This window comes from Magnolia sinica, chromosome 4 (assembly GCF_029962835.1).
Source record: "Magnolia sinica isolate HGM2019 chromosome 4, MsV1, whole genome shotgun sequence".
Taxonomy (NCBI): domain Eukaryota; kingdom Viridiplantae; phylum Streptophyta; class Magnoliopsida; order Magnoliales; family Magnoliaceae; genus Magnolia; species Magnolia sinica.
The window spans coordinates 16,090,857-16,109,372 of record NC_080576.1 but is presented as its reverse complement, the minus strand read 5'-3'; the positions used below and the strand labels follow the sequence as shown (position 1 = coordinate 16,109,372).

Sequence of the window (18,516 nt, the reverse complement as noted above, 5' to 3'; positions counted from 1 at the left end):
TCGATTGACGGGGCACCTCCCTTAAGCGATAGCCATATGGACCCCAGTTTGAGCCCGAATCACGAGACTATGCCAGATTCTCAGTCGGCCACTGGCCCTACAAATAGGCTGACACCTTTTACACCACCGGTTCCAGAGCAGAACCACGCATCTACCTCGACACCACATGTGCCTCAGGCAGCCCCTCTTCCTGATAGGTTGGAGTAGATGATGCTCCTTATGTAGCAGCAACAGCAGATTTGGACCACCATGGTAGGGGCCCTTACCCAGAATATGAGTGTGGTTCCGCCTGCATCACCTATGCACCCTGCTGGGAATATGAGTGGTAGCGGCTTATTTGAATGATTTCATCGCTTTCAGCCTCCCACGTTTGTGGGTACTCACAGACCTGAGGAGGTCGAGTATTGGCTTGACCGCATCTCTAAGATGTTGAAGCCGCTGCACTGCACTGAGGCAGACCAGGTCGAGTTGGTCACTTACATATTCAAGAAGGAGGCCAGTCTCTGGTGGGACAACATCCTATGGACAGTTGCTGCTAGTTACGTATGGACATGAGAGGCTTTTGAGACACGCTTCCACGAGAAGTATTTTCCTCTCACCTACTGTAATGAGGAGGGAGAGTTCCTTCACCTCCGACAGGGAAGAATGACTGTGGCAGAGTACGAAAACCGGTTCACGGAGCTGCCCAGATACACTCCTTTGATCCAAGCAAGCAAGCCAATGAAGATGCGGCGATTCTCTGAGGGTTTGCGGCCTGAGATCCGCTCGAAGATGTGTTATGCTAGCATTAATAACTATGCTGAGCTAGTGAGCATGTCCCTGCAAGCTGAGCAGGATGGGGATAGGCTATCCCGTACACATGTACCTATGATTCTTAGGCCTTGGCCAGATTTGCCGAGCATGCTGTCCTCGGCAAGAGGCCTCGTACAGATTCTCCTCCTCGGCTTATGGCTCCATCAACATAGCCTAGACGACCTGATGTATGGTATACCTACTGCAAGAGGTCGGGCCATTTTGACACTTATTGCTTCACCAGGATGAGGAATAATGGCTTCATGCCCCTTCAGAAGATTAACCGTCAGATGCCACCAACTATCTCGACTCCACCTCTATGTTCTGTACCGACTGCACAGCCTTCTTACAAGCCACCTGCACATCGATTTAGGCCGCCTCAGCAACCTATGGCACCGCAGTCGAACCGTTCTCAACAAGCTCGTGTGCACTCACTTTCAGCTGAAACATCCGAGACGGTAGTTACAACACCGCTGGCTTTTGAAGTCACGACACATATCCAAGGTATACCAGTCTTCTTATTGGTGGACACCGGGTCCACTATTTCAATCATATCACGTGCAACAGTCAAGCGACTAGTGTTGAAAACAGTCCCTACGAAGGGGATGAGAATCCTTACCGCCACAAGGACCTTTTCAGACGTTACTAAGATTTGTAAGGATTGCTCGATAGACTTAAGAAGCAGGACGGTACTCGTTGACCTGATCGTTGCCCCACTATACCATTACGACGTTATCCTCGATATGGATTAGCTCACCGAGATAAAGGCAGAGATCGATTGTGATACCAGAGTGGTGACGACCCATGCACCTGAGGGCACGGCCTTTACTTTTCCAATTCAGGTCAATTTGCCCTGCCGCATAAGTTGTTACTCTTCCTTACTGGATAATGTTGATGGTCCAACACTGGGGAACACACCTGTAGTCTGAGATTTCACGGATGTGTTCAGGACGATACTTGTATTACCTCCTCAGTGTGAGATCGATTTTACCATCGACCTTGTGCCTGGTGCGACACCTATTTCCCTACCGACATATCGCATGTCTCCTTGTGAAATGGAGGAACTGAGGAGACAGATCGATGATCTGCTGGATTCAAGTTTCATATGACCTAGCATGTCTCCTTAGGGAGCACCTGTGTTGTTCGTGAAGAAGAAAGATGGATCACTGCAATTGTGTATTGATTATCGCAAGTTGAACCAAGTCACAGTGAAGAACAAGTATCCTTTACCCAGGATAGATGATCTGTTCGATCAGTTGAAAGGGGCACAGTATTTTTCGAAGATCGATTTGCAGTCAGGGTATCACCAGTTGCACATCAGGGATGAGGACGTGCAGAAGACAGCGTTTAGAATAAGCTTTGGACACTACGAGTTCTTTGTAATGTCATTTGGGCTTACGAATGCACCAGCCGTGTTCATGGATCTAATGAACCGGGTGTTTCGGCCATATCTGTATCGATTCGTCATCGTGTTTATAGATGACATTTTGATATATTCCAAGAGTCGAGAGGATCACGAGGAACACCTGCGAGCAGTCTTCGATACGCTCAGGAAGAATCAATCGTTTGCCCAGTACAAGAAGTGTGACTTCTGGAAGGAAGAAGTCAAGTTCTTGGGACATGTGGTATCTAAGAAAGGAATAGCTGTGGACCTTGCTAAGGTGACCGCAATTCAGGACTGGGAGTAGCCGGGTTCAGTTATTGAAGTGAGGAGTTTCCTTGGCCTGGCAGGTTACTATCGCCAATTCATTAGGAACTTTTCCAAGATAGCTAGGTCATTATCTTAACTCACTCGGAAGGACTTTAAGTTTGCTTAGAATGAGAAGGCGGGAAGCAGCCTTTCAGGAACTGAAGGACAAGTTGACATCCGCACCCGTGCTAGTATTGTCAGAGCAAGGGGTCAAATATATGATATACACCGATGCGTCTCGTGTTGGTTTGGGTTGTGTTCTGATGCAGAAGGACAGGGTTATTATCCATGCATCACGACAGTTGAGGAAATACGAGGAAAACTACCTTACACACGACCTGGAGTTAGCGGCCGTCATCTTTATATTGAAGATCTGGAGACATTACCTCTATGGAGAGGAGTTCGAGCTCTTTTACGACCACAAGAGGCTCAGGTACATATTTACGCAGAGGGACCTGAATATGAGGCAACGGCAATGGATGGAAACCTTAAAAGACTTCAAGTTCAAGGTCTCTTACCATCCTGGCAAGGCTAACCTTGTGGCAGACGTGTTGAGGCACAAGAAGATAATAAAATTTGAGGCTCCGCTAATGATAGACGAGTGGAACATGGTAGAATTTGTGCGAGACTTCGAGCAGAAGCTCACGGTAGAGGAGCCGTTCGAGAGCATCACACACGTTCGTGTGCAGCCACTCATTGATGACAAGATTATTGCGACTAAAAGACGATGAACTATTGGCAAAGATGAGAGAGCAGGTGAGTGACAGTGAATATTCGGAATGGAGAGTTGGTACGGATGGGGGTTTACGTTATCGTGGCCGCCTATGCATCCCAAATCTTCATGACTTGAGAAGGAAAATTCTCGAAGCTGCTCATAATTCGAAGATAGCGATGCATCCTGGTAGTACGAAGATGTATCGAGACATGAAGCGCTCGTATTGGTAGGAGAATATGAAGGCCCACATAGCAGACTATGTATCCCGTTGTCTCACGTGCCAACAGGTCAAGGCCGAACACCACTGACCTCCTGGACTGCTTCAACCCATGCCCATAGTAGAATGGAAATGGGATTTCATTTTTATGGATTTCATCTCATGGTTACCGAAAACGAGGAAGGGGCATGACTCCATTTGGGTGATCGTGGACCGGTTGACGAAATCGGCTCATTTCTTCCCGATTAGAGTTTTAAACTTCGCAGACGAGTTGGTCAGGCTGTACATCAAGGAGATAGTACGTCTGCATGGAGTGCCTATGGAGATCGTGTTGGATCGAGACACGCGATTCACATCTATCTTCTAGACTCATATTCAGGAAGCAATGGGTGTGAAACTGAAGTTCAGTACCGCGTTCCACCCATAGACGGATGGGCAGACGGAACGGGTGAATCAGGTGTTGAAAGATATGTTACGAGCTTGTGTGCTTAATTTCAAGGACAGTTGGGATGACTGTCTTCCCTATGCTGAGTTCGCTTATAACAACAGCTTTCAGGCGAGTATTGGCATGACCCCTTATGAAGCACTGTATGGGCGTTCGTGTAGAGCACCGCATTGCTGGGCAGAGGTTGGCGAGAAGACTTTGATTGACCTAGAGTTAGTACAAGCAACCTCATAGAAGATCGACATTATCAGGTGTCGACTCCTGGCAGCACAGAGCAGACAGAAGAGTTACGCCGATATGAGGCGGCGACCGCTAGAGTTTGAGGTTGGGAACCACGTATTCCTCAAGGTTTCTCCAATGAAGGGAGTTCTCAGGTTTGGAAAGAAAGGGAAGCTCACGCCGAGATTCATAGGCCCATTTCATATACTAGATCGAGTGGGTGTGGTAGCATACCACCTTGCTTTGCCCACACCACTCGTAGGCGTGCACAATGTATTTTATGTATCCATGTTGAAGAAATACGTTCCTGATCCGTCCCACATTATCAGATGGGAGCAGGTACAGTTGAGTGAAGATGCTACTTATAACTGCGATCGACGCGTATTCTAGACAGGAAGGAACAGGTTCTGTGCAGTAAAGTTATTCCACTTGTGAAGGTACTATAGACACATCATACTGAAGAAGAGGCTACTTGGAAAACAAAAGCCGAAGTCCGTAAGAACTACCCTCAAATTCTCGAGGAGTACGAAAATGTACTAATTTCAATGATGAAATTTTTCTTTAAGGGGGGTAGATTATAACATCTCGAAAAAATTCATACAAAGACCTAAGTACCACCTCTGGCAGAAATCACTAAGGATCGAATTCTTTAGAAATTAGATGAAAATTAATTAAGTACTAAACTGAATTACTCGGTGAATTAGCTTGAATCACTTTCTATATGAACTGCAAGACCTAAAACTAGTAGAATCGCTAACTCTACATTACCTAAAAACCTAGGATCAATCTCAAAGCCAAGTTGCTCTCGGGAGCATCTTGAAACTCCGTATCGGACCTAGACCGCGCGTCGAAAGTTCGATTACCACGAAACTATACGGTTATGACCGCCTTACTAGGCTTGACAACTCTCGGAAATCAAGTCCAAATAATATCCAGAAACGCACAACTTGAGCCCGGAGCGAAGTGTGTGAGAAACACGAATATCTTTAAAAAATAAACTCAAACTTAAGTGAATTAGGCCGTTCGCTTGCAGGCCAAATTTAAGGTTTCGGACCGTCAGATTCTAACCCAACTACACCATTGGATCAGAGAAATTTCCCTACACATGTCAGTGTACTTGTGGCCCTGATCGAGTAACGATGACCCTTGAACTGAAATTGGTCCTTCGTGTTCGATTTACAAACCCGATCGGACCGAAACTTTAACCTGGCATAGATCCATTGCCAGGAAACTTTCTCCGAACCGTATGCAGAAAATGGACCTCCATATGAGCTCCGTTGGCCCGAAACATACAACTTTTGGTTATAACCTAAGTATACCATGGCCCTGGGGCCATTGACATCAGTTCTGGGCCTATATAAGGGCCTTAACCCACTCCTCTCTCATTCCATACGAATTTCCTAACCCTAAGAGAGAGAAGAGAGAAAAGAGAAGGAAAGAGTGAGGAGAAGAGAGAGAGAGTGAGAGATAGTTGCTGAGATTCGTTCCCGCCACTCCACGTGCTGAATCACCTCTTCCGTGTCGCTATACCGGCAATTTCGACTCCACTTTTGGGTAAGGAATCCTAACCCTAATATGTTTCAGGTATCTAGATAGGTAGAATGGTGAAATAGCTAACCTATTTCATGATTTGGTAGTTGTTGTGCCGTAGACAAAGGCGTAGTGTTCGAATTGAATTCGATACAAGTTTACCGACAGAAGGTGCGGACTATAAATGTTTAGGTTATGGTTTTCAAGGCTTTCAACGTCAGTTAATGATTTATGACTGACTTGATTGCTATCACATATGCTTAGATGCGATGTTTTTCGTGTGTTATATATATATATATGAACTATGTCGAAATTAATGCATTCCATGTGTCTGTTGAAATGTTTGAATGAATATGAAATTATAATTTGTGCTTACCATGATTATTGAAAAGGATATATGATTGTTGCATGGGTGACAACTCCTTATGAAAGGATTTGCTATAATATATGTCATAACAAATTTATTACATGCATGTTGATATGTGTAGTCTAAGTGTTTGATAAAATGCCTGAATGAGAAAATACTTGTTGAAATGCATTTAATAAAGGTATTAAGATATGATTCTCAATTACCTTATCTATAGTTACAGTTTCCTTCATGTAACTTATCTTACTACTACGTGCTTTATGGATGAAATGCTTATGTATGACAACATGTGTACTATGTGTTTGTTAAAATGCTCAAATAAGATTTATATTTGAATTGGTTGTCGCATGCTATTTGATTATCACATATGAATACCTATTGTGTTTGAATATGATTGGGACTACTGCGTAGTCCAAGAAATCGGTAAATATTCTTGAACTAGTAGCCGAGGTTGTTTCGCCACGCAAGACACGTTCGATGAATCCAAGTCGTACGCCGTTTGTCGACAGTGGTTAGGCCACGCTCATGTCGATTAATTCAACGTACGCTCATACCAGTCGAGCTTGTCAAGTAACCTGATTGACCTAATATATGTTCACCATGTGCGGACGTTACTGTTTGAACCTAAGGTAACACTTACCATTGAAAAACCTGTTTAACTTTGGTACCACGATCCGCTAAGACTTATGAGTCGGGTATGGTGGTATGGGACACCGTGGTCGACTTGTCGGCCTATGTTGGGGTGATGAGCCTCCCCATAATGTCCAGTGAGCAAACTAAACTCATGAGCGGAACATAGTGGTATGGAACACTGTATTCGAGCTGTCGGCTTACGGTAAGGTGACAAGCTTTTCCCGTAGTGACCTCGAGTGTGAATTAAGCCTACGTTGAGGTGACGAGCCTCCCGTAGCAACCTATATTGTAAGCTTGCGAACTTGCCTATCGTATGTGATTAACTAGGATTGACGACCCTAGATGGATCATTGTTTGGGTAAATGATATAAAGGGTGGTACATTAGCTTTTCAAAATTGTTGCATGAATAAGTCTAATTAAGAACTTGGTTAATACGACCATGTACCGTATTGCATGTGCCTTTGGCGTGGGTGTTGAGCACAATGAGAGTTTAACATGCCCGACCGTGAGATGATGTCGCAGAAGGAGTGTAGGCGAGGGCATGCATCATTAATACATATCATCCTCACATTAACCAGAGTACTTAGGAATGCTTGTTGTACTGCTTTATCATTACTGCTTGATTGAATTGATAACATGTTAACATTTGCCTTATAGCTCCACTGAGTTGATCACTCACTCCCACTCTGGGATGGTGTTTTAAAACACCAACCAGACTCTGTTGTAGTTTCAGATGATGGCGAGGCTTACGAGTTGGAGCCGACCTTTTACAACGACGAGGAGGAATTCTCCTACCTGCAACTCTTTAGCGGGTCTATGTAAACCTGGAGTTACGTCACCGGGGCTACAGGGATATGGATTAGATGACACTACACTTTATCATTTTGTATATTTTAGAACATACATGTACTTATTCAGCCTGGTGACATGATCATACTTTGGGGTTTATATCCACCTATACACTTTATATATCTATCGCAGTCTTCCGCTTGCTAAATTTAATCATCTCTGGAGTATGATATGTTAATTTGGTATAATCTCACTCATGTTTAATGAACAAATATGGACAACATCTAATCATCATTATCTATGTTGCATAAGTGATGCGTTGGAACTCGGGAGTTGAGCATCCGCTCGACCCTCAATTTTTAGGGCGTTATACAAAATCATAACAATGACACACTTCTTTGCACTTTGCACGTACGCGTCGCGTCGTAGAGTGATCGCTCCCTCGCGACCTTATACGAATCAGTGCGAGTGGTCTAAAATGAGTCTGGGTGTGATGGGTCCGATATGAGCCTTGGTTTTATAAGTTACAAAGAATAGTTAGATTATTAATCCAAAATGGTCAATCATTTTTTAGAATGGCTAGCAACCTTAAAAAGTCACAACAGTCCAAAAATGAACGGGCAATGATAATCCAATAATCATATTTTTCGATCCGACGATCAGAAACTGCTCAAATTAATGATTAACGGTCATAAACGTTTTTCAAACGTTCTAAACCATTGATGGCCACCTAACAACGGTCTACTCTCCTTGTGTCTATATAAACTGGACTATTCCAGTCCAAAAACAAATAAACTTCAACAAATCTCTCATCATCCAGCAGATCTCACATAAATCATCTTCATATAAGAATACTGCAAATATGTCCGTTGTTTTGAGTCTGCCAGAAGATCAACTGTGTTGAAAAGTTTCTAAGTAGACCCTTTGTGACTGTTGCCCACAGGATCCAAATAAGCTTATCTTATCCTGTAAGGAATTCTCCTGTAACCCATCATCAATTGATAAGGGGGTGAATCACGCTTTAAAGACATCGTAATTTTTACGTGATTCAACCCGATAAATAAAAAATAATTATTTTATTTTTATTTTTATTTTTCATGTTTTCCAACATGACACACTTCTTTACATTATGTGTAATTGGCGAAATCAATAGGCCCTAGTCTAAAAGGATTTTATAAATGAGATTAGGTGATGGATTTATTTATTTGTTATTATTATATTTTTTTAGCATGCTCTTACACATGCATGATTCAAGTTATCTATATATATCATGCCGTGTCATCAAATTACCATACCCTAAATATCAGCCCATCCTAAATGTAAGTGGACCAATCAAATATCAGCTCATCTTTAATATAAGTTGACCAATCTATTCTTGCGAAATATGGGGAGTAGATTAGGTGTTACCTCAATGATACCTTATAGGGTGTTATCCTTGGGGCTCACCTTGATGAAGGTTTTTTATATCCCCACCTTCCATCCCATTTTTCCAGGTTACATCCAAATCTTGAGTTGGACTACACTAGAGAAAGTGGTGAATAACTATTAAAAACTTTTTGTTCATGACAAAAGTTCTGAATTAAGTTAATTTTTGTATTTTCTCTTTATCAAGGTGTTTTTAACCTTATTGATGAGTTAGATGACAAATAAAGATTTGATTACGGTGGGATGGGCTCTAAGGAGTTTTAATGGTGGGTGTTAAATCACCACTGCTTCTTGAGGTAGGATTTAGATTGACTTAATTTTTTGGACCACCTCCTAAAATAAGCTATAAAAAAAAAGGATGGACGGCGTGGATATACAACATATCATCAATGTGGACCCCACCGTAAGGGTAACAGGCACTGAGGTGCGACATTTGAAATTTCTGCCAAAAATTGAGCTTGACTTTTGGGTGCCCCTCAAGCGGACACTATACGTGGAGTCATGATATACTGAAATTGAGAGGACTGATGGACACATGCATGAAACAAGCCCAATTTATCATTTTGACTAATGGGAGTCATGGAATGGATCTAGGGAACCACCTAAATGAGTGATTAGTGGTCGGTGGGGTCCAATTATTCCAGCTCCATTGAGAACCGCAATAGCAAACCACTTTTAAGACACGAAATCTACATATTAGGACCACCTGATGAACGGCTCTGATCTCGCACACGTGCTCCTCATTTCCACGTGTGAGGCGAGCGCACATCATTCTTCCATGTACAACAGCACACGCTTTTCTCTCTAAGTCTCTTCCGGTTATTTCAAATAAACGCACATACCCCTATCCACAAACCACCATGCATAAACAGACGAACCATCGGCATTGTAACGACCGTTGAATGGCCTTACTCCTTCGGTCTCACCATCTTCTGTCGTTACTAGGTTGACTGGAGATGAGTCCAAATTACTTAACTGCCCTTAGGATTTTACATGGATGCAAAACCTCCTTTAATTTCAAGGTTGTTATGTGAAGTCGTACCATGGTCAATGTCTATTTGCCAGCTTAAAGAATATTAAAGTTCAGAGCTTTCCTAAGCCCACGCGCGTGTAACATGTCAGTTAATACACACACCACCACCAAATGGGAGTGGATTAGGTGTGGTCCCTGCCTCACACAAGACCGTGCAGCCCTTACCGTGGGGCATCTTGATGTATTTATTCTATATCCACTCCGTTCATCTATTTTTTCACAAGGCATAACTTTCAAAATAAAGACGATCCAATTCTCAGGTGGATCACACTATAAGAAACAGTGGTGATGGAACATCCTACCATTAAAAACTTCCCAAGGCCTCTGTAACGCTTATTTGCCATCCAACTTGTTGATAAGGTCATATAAACATAAATGATGGAAAAAAAGAGAGTAAATATTAGCTTGATCCAAAACTTTTGTAGCTCATTAATGGATAATCACCATTGTTTCCCATGGCATAATCCATCTGAGAATTGGATCCATTTTATTTTTGTATTAGATTTGTGTTGTGAAATTGACGAATTGTCTATGCATCAATAACGAAGATTCAATGTCATAACTTTAAAGTGTACTTGATTAGGAAGACATTCTTAATGTCTCAATGTAGCCAACGGAAATCTTGATCTTCCATACTTCATCCATTTAGAAGAATCTCTCAATGAGACTAAGGTTTTATTTCTTATGTTAATTAGCGAAGGGACCAAGATATATATTTATACGGAAGATGGCCAGAAAAGCTTAACCATCACACTTCTCTCCTCTAAGGTATCTATATTATAGGTTTTTATACATGACTTAATAACAGTAAAGTATCTTGCCTTGAACTTATTTACGATGATCACAATTGCAGTGAGACCTATTGAATTGCTCAATATAAATAATTCAACGGTTAAATCTAAACCAATGATCACGTGTGACTCACCTAATAGGAGTCTTACATTCTGGTTTTTGGGCTTATGCCTTAAAATGACATGGAGAAATAGATGGACATCATGAATATAGAATACATATATTAAGGTTGGTCCCACGGTAAGGGTCGCACCATCATGGGTGAGGCTAACGTTGGACCACACCTAATTTGTTTCCCCGCAACATTTGTGCATTAAGCCATCCATTAGCACTTGTGTGCGCTTGCATATGTGGTGACGTGTGCATGCATTAGCTAACTTGAAGAGGCATGTGGGGTTAGCAAGGCTTTGAAATACAAACTGTTATAGCTAATTATTCAAACTTGAAGGAACCCAATTATGTAATTATTAGCATTTTATTATTAAGTAATGTATGGGTATTTTGGTAATCTTTCCATATCATTTGTAGTTCTTGGTTTGCATGGTTTTATTCATTACCTCTCTTTCTTCTCATTTTCCTCTCTATGTCCGAATCCAAATCTTCCTCTCTCCCTTGCATGCTTCTACATCAACTAGCATGGAGGAAAATGCAGTTAGCTATGTTCATTCGATATCAGAGGCCAACCGTCTTCTCCCATCCGCCAGCCGTTGGAATTCCATCGAGATTGATTTTGGCCTACACCCAGAGTCACGTTCATGCGATTCTCTTCCTTCCAATTACCCCAAATCCGTTGATTGCAATCTTGTTATTGCCGATAAACAAGCATTCAAGCGATTCATCTACATCTCGGTCTCGCTAATTCTCATTATCATCACAATCATTCTGTTGTTGAGATTTTTACCTCACAAGCATTCCCATGACAAGTCTCCCAAGAACCTTGCTCTTGCACTAAACCAAGCTCTTCTGTTCTTCGACGCGCAAAAATGTAAGTTCTTCATACATTTCTTTTTTAAATTTCTACATTTTATTGAAGAAGATTGGTTTTTGCAGCTGGGGTTTTGCTTGAGAACCATACAGTGAAGTTTCGTGGCGTTTCGGGCTTGCAAGACGGGTATTCAGGCAAAATCCATGTTGATCTTGTTGGTGGATTTTATGATTCGGGCAATAACGTTAAGTTCGGATTTCCAACGGCTTATACAATCACTTTACTGAGTTGGTCAGTAATTGAATACCATCGAAAATACACTGCGATGGATGAACTTGATCATGTCAGGAACATTATCAAATGGGGAACTGATTATTTGCTTAAGGTCTTCCATCCTTCCAATTCTACTACTGATCCCGCCGTCTTGTATTCTCAAGTAAGTGATCGGTGGTGTCTGCAGTTGCCTTTCTTTTTATTACTATTCTATTAGCATTTTTTGGAGATATATATTTTATGCATGTATATATTTATATGGATATGAGAGGTTCTTGGTTCTTCGGATTTTTAAGAGCCATTAAAGATGCATCGAAGAACAACAACAACACACGATATGTGGTGTTTTTCGATCTTTTACACGAACAAGCTATCGTACGAAGAAAGAAAAAGAAAATAAAAGATGACTTTTCCCGAGGCATGCCCTGGTGTCTCGGGCACTACCTCCCGGTTCAAGAATTTCAGCTCGTAAGTTTTTATAGGAGAATTGTGTATGAATTAACGTGGGGCTCGACTGGAATGCAACGGCATACTTAGGGTGAGCAGCCCATGTGAGGTGAGTGACTCGTGTAAGACAGGCCCCACTCATGTGAGGTAGGTGGCTTGTGTGAGGCGATACTCATGTGATGTGGGGCTCACAAGGGGGTTCAACTCAGGTCGTAACCCATATGATGTGGGGCCTAGTCTACAAGATAAATGAATTAATTAGCCATGCTCTATCAAATCGAGCTTTTAGAGCAAGTGGTTAATTGTCACGTATGAAAGTGATATCAGAGCTGGAGGTCAGGGGCATTTTCACACCGGGTTTGAGTGAGGATGCCCATGGGATGTACAGGTACTTGGGGCCGGTGGCTCGTGTGAGGCGGTACATATGTGACGTGGGGCTCACGAAGGAGGTTTAGCCGATATCCTAACCCATGCGATGTGGGGCTTGTAACTCATGCGATGTGAGGCCTGGGCTATGAAATAAAGGGATTAATTTGCCATGCTTTGTCAGTTCCAACTTTTAGAACAAGTGATTAATTATCCTTTTTAACTTTTATAATTGCACTTTTGTAATTTAATACTTAATGTGTTTATAGACGCTCCTCTTTATAATCTTGATTGCTTTTTCATTTTTTCTTTTCAAACCCGTGATCATAGGTTGGAAGTACAAGCACTAATGTGGTTAGTGATATTACTTGTTGGGAAAGACCTGAAGACATGGAATACCCGCGGCCTGTTTCCATGTGTAAGTTGGCATCTGATCTAGCTGGAGAAACTGCTGCAGCATTGGCATCAGCGTCATTAGTTTTCAAGGATGAAAAGGCTTACTCGAAAGAATTAATCCAGGTAGCAGAAGAGTTATTTGCATTTGCAACAAATGAAGAAAACCTAGGACGCTACACCATGGATAAAGATTGTGGAGCTGAAGCACAAAATTTCTACAATTCTTCTGGTTACTTGGATGAGTTGGTTTGGGGAGGAACATGGTTGTTTTTCGCCACTGGAAATGATTCATACCTTAGAAATGCGACTGAGATGTTCGAGTCCGCCATGGAAGCGGAGCTGACTGCTGATACAGGAGTTTTTTACTGGAATAATAAGCTTCCGGCAGCTGCGGTAGTAATCTTGATCGAGGGTGTGTTTGGATGCAATACCAAATTGAAATGCGACAATTGATCTAAATGGAAAGAACCCAATTGTAATTTACTTAGCATTGACATCCACAGACCGGAATCGAGATTGCAACTACATTAGTTTCAAGTTGGATTTGAAACAAATGTGACTGATCGCCATAGGACTACAAAACTTGATAAATTTCAATGTAATTTCATTTGGGCATCCAAACACAGTCTAAATCTCTTAGGGCCCGTTTGGCCGGGCGGATTGGATGGTATTAGAAGGATTGGAAGTTAAATCCCGGGATTGCCAGGCGTGCCAAACAGACTGGGTGATCTGATCACGGGATATAGCAATCCCATGGATCTTAAGACAATCCACTGACAACACCATCATTACCTTTAAATCCCATCCAATCCACCCTAATCAGTTCAAATTTGCCTAGGACGTGTTTGGTTCGAAGGATTGGAAGGGATGGGAAGGTTTAATCCCGGGATTGGCCGGGCGTGCCAAACAGACTCGATATAGCAATCCCATGGATCTTAAGACAATCCACTGACAACACCATCATTAGCTTGAAATCCATGCCATCCACCCTGATACCATTCAATCCCTTCCAATCCACCCGGCCAAACGGGCCCTCAAACACTTTGAATTATTGCAGGTTCGTATTTTGTTCTGTTCTAATTGTGGGTTTTCTCCTCTCTCTTGTTTTTTTGTAGGTTTTGCTAACAAGACTAAGATATCTCCACGATCTTGGCCACCCATTTGAAGCCACACTAAGATCAAGCTCAAACATGACTGATATGATCATGTGTTCTTATCTCTCTATTCATCAAAACTTCAACATGACACGAGGTAAGTGCCAACAAAAAAAAAAAAAAAAACTCATTTGCTTGCTACTTAAAAAATGAGTCCATCTCATTTCAATTTTAATTGCACTTGTGTGTTAGGTTATTAGGATGATTTTTAGTTCTTACCAACAAGAAAGAAATATCCTCTCTAATTCGTAATCAAGATTAACTAAAATGAGACGAATTCATTTTTAAGTGGCATCCAAACAGACCTTCCAAGTGTGGAGAGTTGCATGTGAGTTTTTGCATACTCAGGTTTGTGATCACATGGTGCATGCCCCTTCATGCAACAAGCTGATATACAGGGTCCCCTGTCTTAACAAGTGTATGATTCTGCGATCTCACGCATATGTGGCCCATAGTTCAGTGATGTCGATCATGGGTTTGATGGGTACAACTTTGACTATTGGCTTAGTTTTCATTGAATGTAGACTAATGCTATTTTTTTCCCTCTTAATTGTATAGGTGGGTTGATTCTCTTGAGGCCTGATCATGGTGGCCCACTCCAGTTTGCAGCGGCTGCGGCGTTTCTTAGTAAATTATACAAAGACTATCTTGGTATTATTAGGAGTTATGGAGGGAGTTGTGGCTCTCAGTCATTTTCCCTACAAATGTTAAACACCTTCTCTACATCTCAGGTAATATATTGAGAGTATTTCAGTAATTTGGTTAACACATTGATTAATCAAAATCAAATAACTAATCAACCACCTCATGGATGGGCTAATGGTAAAAAAATGCATCCGTTACCTGTTTATAACTGTTCCATCTGGAGATTTTATTTTCATCTGAACTACTGTCCTAAACTTTTCTTGGGCCATCCAAAAATAGGTCACAGATCAGATAATTAACTTCTGATCAGCACAATTTTTGGGTATGGCTCATCCAAGAGGTGGTCCATGAATTGGACAGTAAGGATCTGTTACCAAGTGTATTGCATTAAAAGGAAACAAGGTGAATTTTGTTTACATCTTATATACAAACTTGATATTAACATCCCCTAAAGGGATAATCTGGCAGATGTGTGAGAGACCCAAGAACATTTAGCCCAGTTTTTATACTCCTATTAGTGGACTGCCCTGGTCTTTGTACAGCACCACTCTCAAGGTGGGGCCCACCCATTGATGGCATGGATCTCACACACGTGTGCCATGATATGGTCTCTCTTGTACAGGTTTGTGGGCTTAGGAAACCTCATTGAAGTGGTCTCTATTTTCCATATTTCAGGTGCAATACATACTAGGAAATAACCCATTGAAGATGAGCTACTTGGTGGGTTTTGGAGACCATTTCCCAACCCAAGTACACCACAGGGCTGCATCAATTCTCTGGGACGACCAATACTACTCTTGTGCTGAAGGGAGCAGATGGCTCCACTCAAGAGATCCTAATCCAAATGTCTTGATAGGTGCCATGGTAGCTGGCCCAGATCAGGATGATAAGTTCTCGGACGAGCGGGATGCGCCCCAATACACAGAGCCTAGCTTATCGGGCAATGCTGGTCTAGTTGCGGCCCTGATCGCACTTTATGATCCTACTTCCCCCTCTTCGACGTCGAATGAGATTGATGGAGGCATTGATCAGATGGGTATCTTTGCAAACATCATGTAGATCAGTCCACTGGTCCATCTTTGTGAAATTTTGATTTTTGAGGGACTGATCCGCATACATTTTATTGATGGGCCTGTGACTGGATGATATTGCTGTTGTTTGGATGTTCCAATTCATTAATTGCTAGGCATTTACATGACATTGATTGAATTTTAAGTTGTTTCAATCTCAAATGGGTATTTTTAAGAGTTCATAATATGAGAAAATGATCACACGTACAACTACTGTATGTAGACTTTTGCATATGTGTTGAGTGAGAAGTACATCAAAGCCTTGCAAAAGATGGGTCACACCATGAAGATTAAGATCCATGAAAATCAGGCAGATCCAATCACTTGGTGGGCCACACCTAAAGTTGGGTCAGGCCATCAGCTGTCTCTTTGTTTTGATGGTGTGGCCATAGATGAATGGTATATATCCTGATTTTTTGCACCAGGTGATCTTCAAGGTGTGGACCACCCTTTTCAAGGCAGGGATGTGCATGCACTTTATATGGTACAAGAAATGCCCCAATGCCATTACAGCAATATGAGTTATAGTGCTTGCATCAGTTCAATTAGACCGTTCAAAATCTGATTATCAATCAATGGCCCTTGAACATATTTTTAAGGATATTAGCTAGCTGATTATCAATCAAGGCCCCCAAATCTGAAATTTTCATTTTTGACAAATGTTTGTTGTGCTCATTCAATGTATATATATACCACCAATATGGAGAAAATACATACAGAAAATTATTTTTCAAACCATTTTTTTTGTCACCATGCAAAAACATACTGAGCCCATGATCCAATCCATCCTTTTTTTTTGGGTTAGCTTGTTAGTACACACCCATGTCAGTACACACACTCCATGTCCCAAGTGTTGAAACGTGGTATCTCCACTCAGTCTGCCAATTGAGCTATGGATCTGGGCGTGGTCCAATCCATGCTTGATGTGGGCTTTACTTTCCGTAGCCATCCTTTTCAAGGCCATAGCTGAGAAGGCTACAATTGCCTAAAAGAGTGGTTCTTTATAATCACAAGCAATCCATGAAGGTGTCTACAAAACAGGTGTATCAAATTGTTGATTAGATTTATTTTTGTGTAAATGATCTTGACCCTTAATATCAAAGAGCATTGATCGAATGGTGAATATATGTCAGATTGGTGTAATGCTTGCATAGTTCCACATGAAATGTGCTTTGGACCTGGTGAACAGTCTAGATCAATGGATTACATGGTCTAAGTCTCTCAGTGTGCTTGCGACAAATAAAGACGTGCGATTGAGCGCCGTCCATGATATAGTTCGCCACCATTTCAAAATGGTAGTGGGCCAGTGGCTTGTCAACCGCATACATGGCATACTGGGGGGAAGTGGATTGCGTCCTGCCCCGCAGGGACTATATGGGCCCACCAATATGTATAGGTTCTATCCACGCCGTCCATCCAATTTTCTGATCATTTTAAGGGTATGAGGTAAAAAATGAGGCAAATCCAAGGCTCAAGTGAACCACACGGTGGGGATTGAATGCCCACTGTTGAAGTTTTGATCAAGCTGATATCTATCTTTTCCCTTCATTCGGGTCTATGTGACCTTATGAACAGGTTGGATGACAAATAAACATCACGGTGGACCCTAAGAAGGTTTCATTAGTGGGTATCACTATTATCACTGCTTCCTTTGGTGTGGTCCACTTGAACCTTGAATATGCCTCATCTTTGGGCTCATACACTGAGATGATCTAGAAAAATGGATGGACGGCTTGGATAAAGCTTACACATCACGATGGACCCCACAGAGCCCTGCCAGGACCCAGTCCATCCAGGCGGGGCGCATAGTTGTAAATTGATCCGAGCAACCATTATTCACTGGCCTAAAATGTAGATGGACAATAGCCAAATAATTACACCGATATCATCTGATTTTCCCTTGAGATTTAGACGGCTTACCATTTTACTTTGAACCATCCATTTCATAGCCATCAATTGGATGGTTCGGATATTTTGATGAGTGTGATTTCATGATCTGATTCATCCAATTTGCACCCACAATTTGGATGGTCTGGATAATCATACATGAGTACCCAACTGGTATACTTGTAAGGTAATCAGACCGCACATTTCGCTGACCGAATCGTGGAAGGAGCATAACCAGATTTTGACCACTCGCTATTTTACTTTAAACCATCCATTTGATAGACATCAATTGGATGGTTCTGATTTCTCGTTCAATGTGATTTTATGGATACGATCCAACCAAAATTTGGCCCACGATTTGAAAGGTCATACATGAGCGTAAAAACTGACGGAAGATGAGTAACCGCCATTTTGAACATAGTGGTGAACTATCACAGTAGCGTAAGAGAAGATTAATACGGACGCGGATTTCATACTGACCCATCATGCCCCACCATGATGTATGCATTCTATCCACGCTGTCCATCCATTTTTCCATCTCATTTTAGGGCATTTAATAAAAACTAGGTAGATCGAAATCTCAGGTGGACCACACCATAAGAAAAAGTGTTGATTGAACGTCCACCGTTAAAATATTCTTGGGCCCACAAAAGTCTTGGATCAAGCTGATACTTGTGTTTTCCCTTCATCCAGGCTTTTTGAACT

At 41.9% G+C, this 18,516-nt stretch overlaps 1 protein-coding gene across 1 annotated transcript; it reads left to right on the top strand.

Moving 5' to 3' along the window:
• Positions 1-645: 645 nt before the first annotated feature.
• LOC131244047 (endoglucanase 10-like) lies at positions 646-15,913 on the top strand. Its single transcript, XM_058243713.1, has 7 exons — positions 646-807; positions 11,177-11,633; positions 11,699-12,009; positions 12,990-13,448; positions 14,171-14,306; positions 14,768-14,940; positions 15,530-15,913. The coding sequence occupies exons 1-7, from the start codon at positions 646-648 to the stop codon at positions 15,911-15,913; spliced, it is 2,082 nt and encodes a 693-aa protein (XP_058099696.1).
• The last annotated feature ends 2,603 nt before the right edge of the window (positions 15,914-18,516 follow it).

Coding starts and splice junctions, on each gene's coding strand:
- LOC131244047 (XM_058243713.1), top strand. CDS start 646: ATGACTGTGGCAGAGTACGAAAACCGGTTCACGGAGCTGCCCAGATAC. Junction 11,634..11,698: donor GTTCTTCGACGCGCAAAAAT/GTAAGTTCTTCA, acceptor TGGTTTTTGCAG/CTGGGGTTTTGCTTGAGAAC. Junction 14,941..15,529: donor ACACCTTCTCTACATCTCAG/GTAATATATTGA, acceptor TCCATATTTCAG/GTGCAATACATACTAGGAAA.